This window comes from Electrophorus electricus, chromosome 2 (genome assembly GCF_013358815.1).
Source record: "Electrophorus electricus isolate fEleEle1 chromosome 2, fEleEle1.pri, whole genome shotgun sequence".
NCBI lineage: Eukaryota > Metazoa > Chordata > Actinopteri > Gymnotiformes > Gymnotidae > Electrophorus > Electrophorus electricus.
This window is the reverse complement of record NC_049536.1, coordinates 32458644-32472313: the sequence shown is the minus strand read 5'-3', so window position 1 is coordinate 32472313 and position 13670 is coordinate 32458644. Positions and strand designations below refer to the sequence as shown.

Sequence of the window (13670 nt, the reverse complement as noted above, 5' to 3'; positions counted from 1 at the left end):
ATTATGAACGTGTGTGCACAGGGAGAACAACCCAGGACCCTGCCCCAACAAGCCACCCCACACCCGAGGAGCAGCGAGTCGCGCAGTGGAGCATTTTAATACACAAACTATCAATATGACATATTATATACATACACGCATTATAAATATTTGTCTTGTAAACCAAATTCACCTTTGCAGTCTTTGTCAGTATTCCCCAGAGGGTTACTCTGCCATCAGAGGCGTCTGGGCAGAAATAGCAAAGTCTAACGGAGATTCGCCTCGGACGCTCCGCTTTCGTCATTATTGCACCTGTGGACGTTCTCCACAATATAGTAGTGGAGCAAGAGGCGAGATATCTGCCACAGCTACTGAAGCAACACCAGCGAACAACGTGGCCGTGTCCACTGAGAGGGGAAAACGGAGCTCGGAGAATCCGGTCGAGAAGGAGACGCGGTGCTGTCGGCCGAAGAAGGAGCCGGTAGCACTCCAAAGATCCCGCCAGTTCACACTTCGCATTTCCACATGATCTTTAGCATTACTGCGCCCACAGAGCAGCCGAGGCAAGCTCTACCATTAATGTATACATTATCCACAATGAGTAGATTATTTGGTAGACTACACACTAGGAAAGAAGGTACAAAGTGGTTACACTGCCATTAATGCCTTTATGGCAGCCATGTGAGCGCGGCTGCTGTCCGCCTAAGACACGGGTGGCTGAGTTTCACGGCTTTTCTTAACCGCTTTACACAAACGTTTTGCTTTCCTGACAGCTAGAATATGTAAATAGCGGGAGATGTGCGAACAAATTGCTTACTACAAAAGTACTTGCTTCCTGATATGACTGAAGCACAGATATGTAAAACAGAACGTACTGCAACACACGTGAAATTAAGTTTAGAAACAATTTTATTATATCTGCGCCTCACCCACGCTAGTGAAAATAAAAGACGACGCTACAACACCGGTAGAAACCACTGTGTCTTTAAGGGTCTTCTGGAAGATTTTAAGTAGTAAAAGATAGTAGGATCACAGATTAGGTGTCTGGTCATCACAAACAGAAGAAATGCTGGAATTCCCTAGGAGCTGCGTCATCCATGGCGGGTGATGGAGCTGTTCTCCTCCGCTTTCCCTGAACGCAGAAACGCCAGGCAGGGAGACGTGGCGATAGGCCTTCTGCGCCTCAGAGGACGCCTTTGCCATTACAAGCGGTTCTTATTTTCAGGCAGAGAAATTAAGAACGGCGGGGATGAACAAAAAAAAGTTTGAGGTCTGTTTATGTATGAATTTTTCAATATCAACAGAACGCTAGGCACTAATAAAAGGAGTAAGACCACTGTTGAGGAAATGAACGGTGCCATGTACACTTAATACTGTAGTCATCATCATGGCAAGACAACTTAAACACTACAGTTCATCTAAGGCATAAAGGATGTTTGCAACATTATGTACAACTCACATATTCCAGAACAAATATGACCATACATAGACACTATATACACATAGTAGTCTCAGTTATTGTGATTACATTTGTAGACAAATTTTACAGTATTACTGTAATGTGTATCTGGTACCATTAAGGCACCGAACAGTGTAAACATTTTTACAGTAACCTTTTTTCCTTACATTTGACTTTTCAGAAAAACAAAACAAAAAACCAATTCATTATGATTTTAAAGCATTTCTCCTAACCCCCCCCCCCCCCCCATTTCTTCCTTTTCATAGAAAATGAAGACCAGTTTAATCATAAATAGTTAACAAAATTAAATAGTACATATAATGTAATAATAAAGGTTATATATATTAAAAAAAAAAAAAGAACACACAAAGTATATATTTACAGGTAGTGGAAAGCTCTCATCAGTCCCAGCTGTAATACAGAGGGCTGGGTAGGAGTTCTTTAAAGGAAATGGACTTGGAATTGGTATTGCACTTTGAAAACACCCCATTTCATCTGAAACAACATGGGTGCATTTTGCCATATCACACTGCATCAACACGGAATCGGGTCTTCCACATGTAGAATGAGAACAGTGGTGAAATGCTGGTGTGCTGGGTCCCTGTTGAAAAGCAGTGAACGACAGGAAGCTTTTGCAGACGAGTGCTTTCTTAATCACAGATTTGAAACGGCAGCCATGGCCAGTTCTGGGGGTGCTCAGCCTAAGTACTTTCAGCCAGTTTTAGTTGATTTGTTGTAAAAGCTCGGTCCATCTCCGTTGAAAAAACCTCCTCATGCTGTGTCCCGCGCGGCCAATTTCAGAATTATCCTCATTGAACTTTTCGCAGTTGTCGAAAACCAAGTTAACGTCAATGATAAAAGTCTCCAGGTTTAGGTATCTGAAATCAGAAAAAAAAACCTAGTTGCCCAATTAAAACACCACTTTGCTATTTCCAAGTGCAGTGTAGGGATTCCGCTCACATACCCACATTACTCCCCAGAATAACACCAGCACAGAGAACACAGGATCAAAAGCCAGTATATCGTTGAAAATGTTACATGCACTTTCCCCCGGGGTTTTATTAAAGTTGAGATACGTACTGGCTGTTGGAGAGCTTCTCGCGGATGGTGGAGAAGTCCATGGGTTTCTTGATAACCTTGCGGTATCCCGGGACTGATTTAGGGTTGACAGGCATCATGAAGGGCCAGGCGTCCTGGTGAGACAGCAGCTCGGCCAGCAACAACCTGCACAGCCACCCACATACAACATGCTCCAGTCCACTAGTTTCCACGTTACTAGGAGATCTTCTGTAATGAGGCAGGTGTCAGTTTTGTGTGGTGCAGCATGGTACTTACAAAAAAAACCCAAAAATGATCATCCTACCTTAGTCTACTACATTAGACAAGAGTAGTCTTAAAATCCAGCTTGCATGGTGAAACTTGATACCGCGTGTGTGCGCGTGTGGTGCTCATGTGTTACCTGCAGAGCTCCAGGTCTTTACTGTTGTCCCGGGCCGTTTTGGCCTTCTTGCCCCGCGCGGTGCTCTCCTGCTGGGGGGGCTCGGGGGGAAGGCCGTCCTCCGCCTTCTTCTTCTTCGTCTCCTTCCCTCCCTTCTTGGGCGTGCTGCTGGCGCTGGTGCTGGCTCCCTCCTCGTCTGAGCCGTCTCCTCCAGCACCGCCGCGCTTGCCGCGCTTGCCTTCCGAGGCCTTCTTCCCCGCTCCTCCTCCTCCAGGGCGACTGGCCTGCTTCTTGGTCTGGGATGGGTCACTTGCCTGCAGAGAAAGATAAAAGAGGTCAAATTAATTTATTAGGTCTAATACTAATTTATATTTATTAGGTCTAATACTCAATATTAATAGTATTATTATGTTATTACTTTAATATACTTGATATTATTAGACTTAAGTGAAGTGTTTTTTGGGCTGTAAGAAACTTAATTTCCTATGTGAGCATATACGTCTGCTGTTTAATTTCTGATAACTGTTTAAATTGAATCAACAATTTCTGACACAAATATGTTGAAGACCCGAGAATTTAAACTGAACAGTGTAGGGAACTCAGTAAGTGTTAGTGGGTGTCCCTTCAGTGCAGCTCATCAAATACACTGTCAAAGTGTTGGTGCATATTTATTTAGCAGTTCTTTGGGGCCAGGCACCTTGGCTATGCATGCGGGGCAGAACCAGTCTCCCTCGGGAATGGTGGTGATCTGGGGTTTATGGCAGTACGTGTGACATCCTTTATCACAGCCATCGCACAGCAGCAGCAGCTCCTCATTGTCCCCCTTCCGGCACATCTGGCAGTACTGGGGACACAGCAGAACAGCCGGATCAGCCGGAGACAGCCGCTGCTCCCACAGCCTACCAGGGTGCCTCGGTGATGGCTGGAAAAGCTGCTCTTCACCAGCCTTTCCAAGATGACCCCACCACGCTGGCTCCAAGCCAGGCGGGACGCTGCAGCAGTGGCACGTCCTCGCTAGGAATAAGTCTGAATACTTGATGATTTACTGGCAACTACTGATGACTAGCAAAGTGCAACGGAGGTGACCACTAAGGACTACTGAGAAAATAAAAATAAAAACAAGAACGAACCGATAAGACAAATGTTCTTAAAACTACACCACCAGTCAGAAGTCTGAGCTGCTGGAAGACTTGTCGACTACGGGAAGCATTCGATCATTGGAAGTCATGACGCTCCTGAGCAAATGGACGGCACGGGGGTGCCGGTGTGCCTGCTCACCACTTTCATGATGGACCTCTCCCAGGCGATGGAGCGCTGGAGTTGCTGCAGGCAAAGGGAGAGCTGCGCTCCACTGCGCACCTCACTCAGAGCCTTCCTCCACTGCCTCATCCCCGGGGCCACATCTTCCTCGCCCCTGCCGAACGGGACCAGACGAGGGTCAGCGGTCAGCGCTCGTTGCGCTGAGAAAGCATTCTCTCAAAACAACTCCCACACCATTAGAAAAGGCTCCCAAAAGAGTAAGTGCATGTTGCATTTTCACAGGCAGCAGCGTTAACAGTGCCGGGCCCTGCGGAAAGGCGGAAAGACACGAAGCGCACAGACACGCAAGCACGCAAGACAAGCCTTGGCCACCACAACGGAGTGAATTCACAAAAGCACCACGACAGCAACAACACGGTGCACCATGCCTCACGCCCAAAACACAGTGGGAAAGGTTTGCAACTACAGATGCACATGGAGGTGTTTCAATGCACCAGGCTCCCACAGCATGACTGTAAGCCGTGAACACAGAGGAGGGAGGGGCAGCAGGGAAGGCTGAGGAAGGCCCCGGCCAGAGCACGTGAGGTGAACCCCCCACCCAGTGAGAGCGCGAGAGGGCCGGCGGAGAGGCGCGGTGCTGGAGGGTGCTGTGATCCTGGGCCACCTACCCGTCACCATCGGCACTATGGGATGGTGCAGGAGCCGGTATGGTCACCATGCCAACGTTATCCACAGTGACCTGAATGGTGATGCCTAAGGGGCTCTTCAGGTACCTTCTCTCGATGCTGCGCTCCAGCTCGGACAGGCGGGCCACCGCTATGTCCAACGGGTTGTTGGCGCGGCGCGCTACGCCCGCGTCCGACCTGGCCGCCGGCTCGCGCTCGCCCACAACCACGGCTCTGTGCTCGTAGTAGAGCAGGTCTTCACTGAGGGACTGTGGTTCGGCGGGACGCCAGCCCTGCTCGACACAGGACGAGAAGCACCATCACTCTTGCATGTAAGCCATCCTACACAATGCATCCTACACTGGATGTTGCGCGTGTTGGAGGTGGGAGGTGCAGCCGCTCACCTTCACCTGTAGGCTGGCTGACGCCACCCTGCGCTCCAGCTCCTCCACCTGCTGCAGCACGGCGATGTCCTGGTCCATGGCATGCTCCTCCACACACCAGCCCCGTACCGTCTCCTCACACACCTGCCTCTGCTCCAGCTCGTCCATGTCAATCACAGAAGCTGCTCAGGCACGCGTGTACACACACACATATAATTAATTAATTTTATATATATATATATATGTATGCATCTATGTATCTATGTATGTATGTATGTATGTATAAACAGATATGCATACATACATACACAAAATCCGGAGTTTTTTTTTAAATCCACACAGTTTTTTACATCATAAACTCCACCGTGGAAGCAGTAGTGAGTAGGGCTAGCGTGCTGTACCGGGCTTACCGTCTTTGTTCTTGGCACACACTTGTGTGATGGACTCCAAGTGTTTCTGGAGCTGTTTCTGCAGGACTCTCTCTCTGATACCACGGGGGTGGCATGCGTTCACTACACTGCTCAACTCCTCAGAGCTAGACACCTTCCACCAGCCACTCAGCATCTCTACAACACACACACACACACACACACACACACACACACGTTTTAAATACAAAAAATACAAAGCTTTTCATGAGACTGTACGGACCCCATAGTAGGAGACCCATGTAAAGTCGCTCCAGTACCTTGCGGAATGGGCTGGGGTGAAGGAAGGTCCTGGTTCTTGGTCACCTCCAGAGCAGGCGAGGGAGCTGAGGGGGGCTTCTCACCGCCTGGTACAGGAGACTCGCTCTTAACAGTGGTCACGCTGGGCATCAGGAAGGGGTTCCCAGTCACATCTGCAGGGGCGTACGCCCCACCCAGTGTGGGCGGCACGGTCAAGCTGCCGAAGGCCATGTTGGACCCGGGGAAGGCCGTGGGCCAGTGACACAGCGGGAGGCCCATCACAGGTGTACTGGGCTTCATCTGCCAATTTACCAGTTCACAGTTTCAAATTTCACAACACTGGGGGGAAAAAAAGAAAGAAAGAAAAATTTTCAACAGACGGGAAGATACACATACCTGCAGCGCAGCCAATGAAATGCTGTTGACTGCGGCAGTGAGGGATGGGCTGTTAGTGGACGGGGTGGTCTGGCTGGTGTCAGGGGACACAGAAGAGGGGGACTGGGTCCTGGTGGTGGGCGACTGGCCTTTGGCACCGCGGGGCTGAGGTGAGGATGACAGCGGTGGAGGGGTCTGACTGGAGGTCAGAGACGAGGCGTCACACGGTGAACGTGGCAGCAGACTGAACCAGTGAGCATTGTTCTCCGTCAGAGCCCGGTAGAGCTGGTCACTGTGGAGTTGTTGCTGTAGGTTGCCAAGGTAGGCGGGAATTAGGAGAGGCGCGCTGGGCTCAGATTTAACCTCCTGGTTCAAGATAGAAGGGAGGCTGGTGGGTAATGGAGTTTGAGCACTCATAGGCAAATGTGGAAGAGTTCTTTGGGGGCTTTGGGGCTGGGCGCTGGGCTCAGGGGACATCTTCGCCACCTCTAGCAGTTTGCTGAGTTTGGAGAAGGAGCCTGGCTTCTGCAGAAACAGGTTGAGCGAGTGGTTCTCCTGCGGTGGGTCGGGAGAGGGCGCCTCGCGCTTCACCTCGGGGCTGCTGAACACAGACTCCTCCTTGGGCTCCTCCTTCACCAGGACCTGCTGGGAGCTCTGCAGCCTCTCTCTCTCTCTCTGGAGCTCCTCCGGACCTGAGCAAGAAGACAGCACAACTGAACCACAACCGGTCACGAGGTCACTTCCCCCAACTTGCCTCTCCTGGCAACGGGCCAGAATAGTGGCTTTAAAAGAAAAAGCAATAAAAAAAAATAAAAAAAATATATAAATAAAAAAAAAAGACAGTGCTGAAGCTCATTTTTTGGTCAAATGGCACACAGGAGAAGTGCGATGCGGGACTCACCCTCTCCACTCTCCATGGACTCGACAAACACCCCCCCGCACTGGGGCAGCGCCCAGTAGCGCCTCCTGTAGCGGTCCTGCCCCAGCGTCATGGAGCGCAGCGAGTGCGACGACTCAAACAGCTTGCGGCGGATCTGGCTCTGTTGCTGGGGAAGACGAGAGCGGAGGACGTGAGGACCACCCACCGTGTCAAACGGCTGAAACCACCTCCACAACCAACCTGTGCCACTCATTTAGCCTGTGCCTATGTCATTATTCCTGGGGGATTATGGGATTATTCAATTTGGCTCTGTTGGATGTTTACCAATGAAAACGTACATACAGGTGATTATTTATATTAAAAAAATAAATCCCAAATGAGTATTTATCCAGCAGATGATGCAATTGTTGTAAGACCGTCAGTCTCATGAAGTCTATCAGTCTTACTGAAGGCGGAACAGGGGGCCATTCTCCAGTTAACATGGCACGTAAGAACGGTTTATGTAAAGGACTCTTGGCTCTGGCAGGTGAATATTTTTGGATAATTTTAAGATACATGAGAGTTTACCTTGCTTAACCTCTCTATCTGTCTCTCCAGCTCTTCCACACTGGCCGTCTGATCACCTTCGTCCTGAAAACCACATTCAGCTTTTATTAGGACACTTGTGTTTAAAACACACAAACCCACTTTTGCCTCCAAATACCACAAAACAGTATCTTTATGTTAACAGTGCATTCTATCAAAGTGCCTTGCTTTTGGCCCCAATATTAATGCAAAGGCATTTGAAAGTTGACACTTTATTGGTCTCCTGTTTGGCATTATGACAACATCAGATACATCAGTGATATTTTTTTCAGGATTCTGACAAAGATGTACATCATGAACACTTAAATGTCATTCCTTAAATCTTTCAACCCACACTTCATTGTGGAGAAATTGTAAGCCAAATCTAACCTTGGTCATAAATAAAACCCAATCGACCACACACTCCCAGTTATACATGAAACCCGCAATTCTAAAAAAAAACAAACGACTGCAGCTCTGATTTGGCGGCGGCAAAAACACTAATCTGTCATTATACATGGTAGCTTGTTTACAGTACATCTGCAGTGAGCTAGCCTCACCAAATAGATCTACTGGCTATTTACACAATCATATTAGCAATATTGATCCAACAAAATATTTTCTAAAGCAGTTTACACACATTACGACTTTCCAATATCAAAGGTGACAAACTGGAGCAGCCATAACGGTTCAAAAAATGAGATCCACTGGATTCAGAGCTTCTGCATACCTCCTCCTCACATGCCTCTGCTTTCTTTCCTTTTTTCACTCCCTCTTCCTCTTCGTCTTCATCCTCCTCTCCTTGGTCATCACTGTCATCATCCTCATCGTCGTCATCCTCGCTGTCTCCCGCTTTCCTCTTGCGCTTGCGGCCAGCGGTGGGAGTCCCCAGAGCCTGACTGTCCTCGCCACCCACGCTGCTCTCGCGCTTCCCCGTACGCTTAGCGTGGATGCTCCTCAGCCTACACGTGCACGCAGACACGGAACACGCACGCACGTTACGGTATGTGGTACGTCAGCCCTTCTACAGTGGATCAGCACTCTTGATCAAAGCAGAATTTTCGGGGAGATACTCACTTGCGGAGGCTGCCTTCGACGACCCATTTGTCTCGCCGCAGGTTCGTCATATGGTCAATATTTTTATCGATTTCACTGCGTGGGGAACAGGGACAACAACTGTAAAACGGACGCCATTGCAGTGGAACGTTGTGAAGCGCAGCCAAGGCTGGCGCATCGTTTGGGTTTCCCATGCCAGGGGCATGGGGCATGGCTTACGTCACAACGCTCTTGCTGCAGGCCAGCTCGTTGACCAGGAAGGCCAGCATGGAGGCTTTCTGGGCAGGTGTGTGCGCCTGGAATGCCTTCGTCTTCAGGCTCTCGGCTAGCGGTGCCAGCTCCGTCTGCCCGCAATGCGCCATCATGTAGATGTGCAGAATCTCAGATACGTTCTCCTGGTTTATCGCCACGCTGGACAGGTGCTCTCCCAAAGCCGTTTTAGCCTAGAATACCGCACACACAAAATAATATTAAGGAGGTTCATAAAAATTAAATATTATCTGAAATAAATTAGGAGCAGGAGCCATTATAGAATACATTTGTTGCTTAATTTCTCAAAGGAGTTTGTTAAAGCTTGACTAACTTGAGATCAGAATGCTGATCTAAAGTTAGTCAGTGCAGAAGATCAGAGATAACTGAGCCCATAAGAACTTCAGCAATTTTGTGGTTTCATTTCTCAAAAGAGCTGATTATAGCTCAAATTATTTAAGCTTAGAACAGCATTAGGGAATACGTGAAACTGCTCTGTTTGCAGAACTGGAAGTGAAATGCTTCAAAAGTCAGGCCTGTGGAAAGAGGCATCGCACACGGTGTCCATCATATTCTTGCCCTGTAAATGTTTACAGGGTAAGAATATGATAGAAACACGCTCAGTGTCTAACACACAAAAACGGCGTCGGCCAGGAGTGGGCATGCTAGTGGTGGTGCAGGTGAAGCCAGATGAAGGTGAAGCAGGTGAAGTTGGTCTATATGCATGTGATTATCTTTCCAGACTGAACAGCTGCATACCAGCATGATTTCTCACAATGAAAGGCGTAAGGTGATCGTGCCTGTGATCGGAAAAACCGGGAACCTTGTGTGCGCGTGCGCCTTATTAAAAATTTATATATAATCCAAGAGAGAAGCGGTGTGATTTTGAGTGACCGTGTGTGTGTGTGTGTGTATATATAAATAAAAATAACAATACTCTCCTTACCCTTTGCCCTGGGGGGAGGCCTGGGTCACACACGGCGGCAGAGAGCAGGCGGACGAGCAGCTCCTGCAGCAGTGCGGCGCTGGGGCCCAGGTTGAGCAGGCCGGCTTGCAGGGCGTGCAGCGTGGGGGCCTGCACGCCGCCCTCCACGCCCAGCACCTTCCCAAAGCAGCGCAGGAACTGCAGCACCATCAGGCAGTCAGCAAAGCAGGCGGCGGGCAGGACCAGGCCGGGCAGGCGGGGCAGCTCGGGGAGAGGCTGTGGGTGGGAGGGACTGTGTGAGCGGCATTTTTCAAAGGGCTTTTGGAGTACGTTATATACCATGGATGTCATCCACAGGGAGATGGAAGCACATAGTGCAGCCACTAGATGGCAGTGCTGTGATAAACATAAGGTACAGCCTCATAATACCTGTGTGTATACAGTACGTAATGCAATAATATGTAAAAAGAAGCCAGCGCATCAATTGTTAGAAACATCATGTTTTTAAGGAACAGGCACAACAGCCATTAAAATCGAGTTTGGATTCTCAGATAACTGAGCTCCAATCATGCCAAATTCTTATCCAGAGCGACATGTTTATCAGTACAAACGGTAACTGTGTTCCTTGGGAATCGGACCCATGGCCTTGGTGCTACTGGCACTGTGCTCCACCCACTCTACCAGGTGAGCTACAGGAGCTGCATCCAGCAGTGAGGTACCTTGTGATCAGCCAGGCACAGGTCCTCGTTGGGCTTGTTCAGTTCCTTGGCCATCTCCAGCTCGAGGCGGCGGAGCTCCAGCTTGCGCTCCTTGTTCAGCCGCTTCTCATCTCTCTTTTCCTGTTTCAAGCGCTCCTTCTCCTGCAGCCATAGCACGGGTGGGTGAGCAGCTGCTCTCGGGCAGCCCCGAGCACAGCGCCAGCCTTTCGAGCCAGCTCTTTCACGGGGAGTTAATCAACGCAGGATTTCATACTTTTAAACAATTTAGGAATGAAGAGTTGAAAGTGTGATTGACAGCAGTTGAGTTGGGCGAGGATTAAAAGATAAAGTGGTATGTTATCATCTGACACACACATGGAACGGAAAGAACACCTTTCCCTCCCTTCTGTGTGTGTGTAGGTTGTTTTAGAGCAAACGCAACTTGGTATTACACCCAAAGACAAACGCCCAGTGAGTGTTGGGTATGGTCGTGCACACCTCTGCTCTCTTGCGGGCCTCCATGGCTTTTATCAGCATCATGTGCTGCCTCCGTCTCTCCCGCTCCTAAAACACCGAAAAGACACCAGTAACCATCAGGAAAAAAACGAGAGAGAGAGAGAGAGAGAGATGAAAGAGAAATATGAAAAGAAGGCTAAAATCAGAATGGCACAACCTTAGGATGTGAGAGCAATGCAAATACATAAATGGGAAAAAAAAAAAACAAAGTGGCCAAGTTTTTAGTTGATTTAGTCAAGCTTGACAAGCAAAATCAAGTCAACCGTGCAAAAAAGGGGAGAAGGCAAGGGGGACCCTAGACGCGGAACTCAGCGCACGAAAGATCAGCACAGCTGCTTGTTTTAAAGCGGCTAAGAATGGCAAAGAGCACAACTACAAAAGCCACGTCTGCTCCTGTCTTCCACATAAACCAGTACATCTGAAAGGTCTGTAGACCAGATGAGCGTTACTCAATGAGCTGCAGGCATCCACACACTGAACGGGGGAGGGAGACGCAGGACGTTCCTCTGTGGAAAGTGCTGCTCCCTGCTTGACCGAGTCAGACATTAACTGCTGCCCTGAGGGGAGGATCACACTTGGGGGGGGGGGGTTTCTGCTTGTGCTGCATAGTTTGCTATTAAGCTTGCTTTAAAATTCAATCCTGTAACATGCAGAGGGGTTGCAAGAAAAAGTAGCTGACAATGTTTTTATTAAACACAATAATAAAAAAACTTTAATACCCCAAAAATGCAATATTAAAAGTGCATGTATTGCATTTATTTGGTACTGTGAACATACGTAAAGCAAATAAATCAGGAGCCAACAACATCAGTGCTGTGAACGTCACGGTCCGATTAAATTACTGAACGCGGGGTAAATCTTTGCCCTGAACTGTTTGGTCATTTTGTATTTCTATTTTGAACACTTTTCTCTCCCTGGAACAGACGGAAGATGTACAGGTGACACACTGAGCCATGCAGAGGAAATGGAGAGGTGATAGCAGCCTGAGAAGCAGCACAATGGACAACCACATCACAACCAAGACACAGCGTGGGGTGGGGGGGGAGACGTACAAAAGTAAACATACCCATACCATATCTAGTCTATGCCTCTCCAACTCCTGCCAGAAAGAGTTGGCAAAGGATTAAGACAGAAAAACAAAATTACAGTCCAGTACACCACAAGCCAGTGGTACCCTAAACACCATTAGAATAGGGATTAATGAAAGGTGAGCGTCGACGCGCTGGAGGTATTCAGCGGAGAGGTGCACAGTGTTTGTGATTGAGAGCCCTTCTCCAGCAGACAGGAGCTGAACTCGAGGAGATCGAGTGGCGTGTTTGCGGCACGGGCTGCTGAGGTGTACCTGTTGCTTCAGTATCATGGCCTGTTGTCTGCGCAGTTCCTTCTCCTACACAGAGACAACTTAAATAAATATATTTACACACAAACACGCATGCACACACAGACAGCAGCAAAAAGATAAAACAGGTTTTCTTCTCTGTTTCTGCTGAGAAATCCCGGAGCTTTGACTGGCAAGCGTGTTGAATGTGGCAGCTGTGTGCGTGTGCGCATATGCTTACGTCTGTGGGTGTGCATGTGTGTAGTGAAGTGGAAATATGAAAAATAAACACAGGAGAGCACCAGTCTGCACAGGTTGCGATTAACAGAGAACAGGTTTGCTTGTCTGAGAAACATAGCTAAACCACATGCCAACAACTCATCCTGTCGCTTGTAAGAAAAATAAACTTCGTAGGTTAAGAGAAGAATTCATAAAGCCTTCAGGTTAAGAACAAATGGTTCTACAAGTACTAATGACTACATCCATCTGGAGGTGTTCCTGTAAACCGACGGGAGGTTGCCAGGTGAGGAGCCCAATCCCTCACCTTTATCCGTTTTTCAGCTTCCAGTATTTTGGCATTGGCGGCCTCCTCCTTCTTCTTCCTCTTCGCCTGTAAGTGCAGAGAGGGACAGGGTTTATGTTCATTTATTTATAGACCTGAACAGTAAACCCCGTCTAGCGCTGCTCTAACATTATTAATGTTCCAACGTCATTGATCCCTCTATCCCGTGTTATTTTGATAAATACAATTATTTAGACAGAACTTTTTTTTTTTTTTACACTACAGGTGTGCACCTCTGAGGCCCTCCGCACTGCTGCGGCACAGAGCCATTTTAACGTGCGATTCAGCACGCCCCACCGACACAGAACGCAGTGAGTGGCGATACGAGGTGGCAGAAACTTGTTACTCAATAATACTGAGGGGGAGGGATAGGGCGGATGGGGAGATATTGGTGGGAAAACTGACAAGGGCATTTTGCTAATTGTGTTTAACCGCATTCTGGAGAGTCGGGGTTTTATTTCCTGTTGAAAAAAAAGGAAGAAAGGAAGTGGTGTTGGTGTGGCAAGACTAGAACACGGAGCCTCTTATGTGGATATGGCTGTTTAATATTACAAGCATGTTCTCCAGATCAGAAGCCAATCACTCTTTGATCCCATTAACTCAAAAATGGCAAAACGCTCCAAGAGATTTAAAGAGAGGCAAAACCAAGAAAGAATAATTAAGTTTACATTTAAA

General features: G+C 48.3%; 1 protein-coding gene across 9 annotated transcripts in view; it reads right to left on the bottom strand.

Moving 5' to 3' along the window:
* Nucleotides 1-870: 870 nt before the first annotated feature.
* The window catches only part of LOC113577525 (bromodomain adjacent to zinc finger domain protein 2B), a 71277-nt gene continuing 58477 nt past the window's right edge, over nucleotides 871-13670 (bottom strand). For 4 of the 9 annotated variants that reach the window (XM_035520276.1, XM_035520283.1, XM_035520282.1 and 1 more), the window contains exons 18-38: nucleotides 12978-13043; nucleotides 12458-12502; nucleotides 12182-12214; nucleotides 11098-11163; nucleotides 10621-10761; nucleotides 9923-10177; nucleotides 8947-9170; nucleotides 8749-8823; nucleotides 8402-8633; nucleotides 7675-7737; nucleotides 7129-7273; nucleotides 6249-6919; nucleotides 5873-6152; nucleotides 5595-5750; nucleotides 5206-5366; nucleotides 4805-5094; nucleotides 4155-4290; nucleotides 3574-3720; nucleotides 2898-3190; nucleotides 2519-2662; nucleotides 871-2316 (exon numbers count right to left, since the gene is read on the bottom strand). In XM_035520276.1, coding sequence (XP_035376169.1) covers nucleotides 2160-2316; nucleotides 2519-2662; nucleotides 2898-3190; nucleotides 3574-3720; nucleotides 4155-4290; nucleotides 4805-5094; nucleotides 5206-5366; nucleotides 5595-5750; nucleotides 5873-6152; nucleotides 6249-6919; nucleotides 7129-7273; nucleotides 7675-7737; nucleotides 8402-8633; nucleotides 8749-8823; nucleotides 8947-9170; nucleotides 9923-10177; nucleotides 10621-10761; nucleotides 11098-11163; nucleotides 12182-12214; nucleotides 12458-12502; nucleotides 12978-13043 — 3780 coding nt within the window. In that variant the 3' untranslated portion in view covers nucleotides 871-2159. The remainder of the gene's footprint in view (nucleotides 2317-2518; nucleotides 2663-2897; nucleotides 3191-3573; nucleotides 3721-4154; nucleotides 4291-4804; nucleotides 5095-5205; nucleotides 5367-5594; nucleotides 5751-5872; nucleotides 6153-6248; nucleotides 6920-7128; nucleotides 7274-7674; nucleotides 7738-8401; nucleotides 8634-8748; nucleotides 8824-8946; nucleotides 9171-9922; nucleotides 10178-10620; nucleotides 10762-11097; nucleotides 11164-12181; nucleotides 12215-12457; nucleotides 12503-12977; nucleotides 13044-13670) is intronic. The other 5 variants (XM_035520290.1, XM_035520285.1, XM_035520300.1 and 2 more) reach the window with 5 other exon arrangements.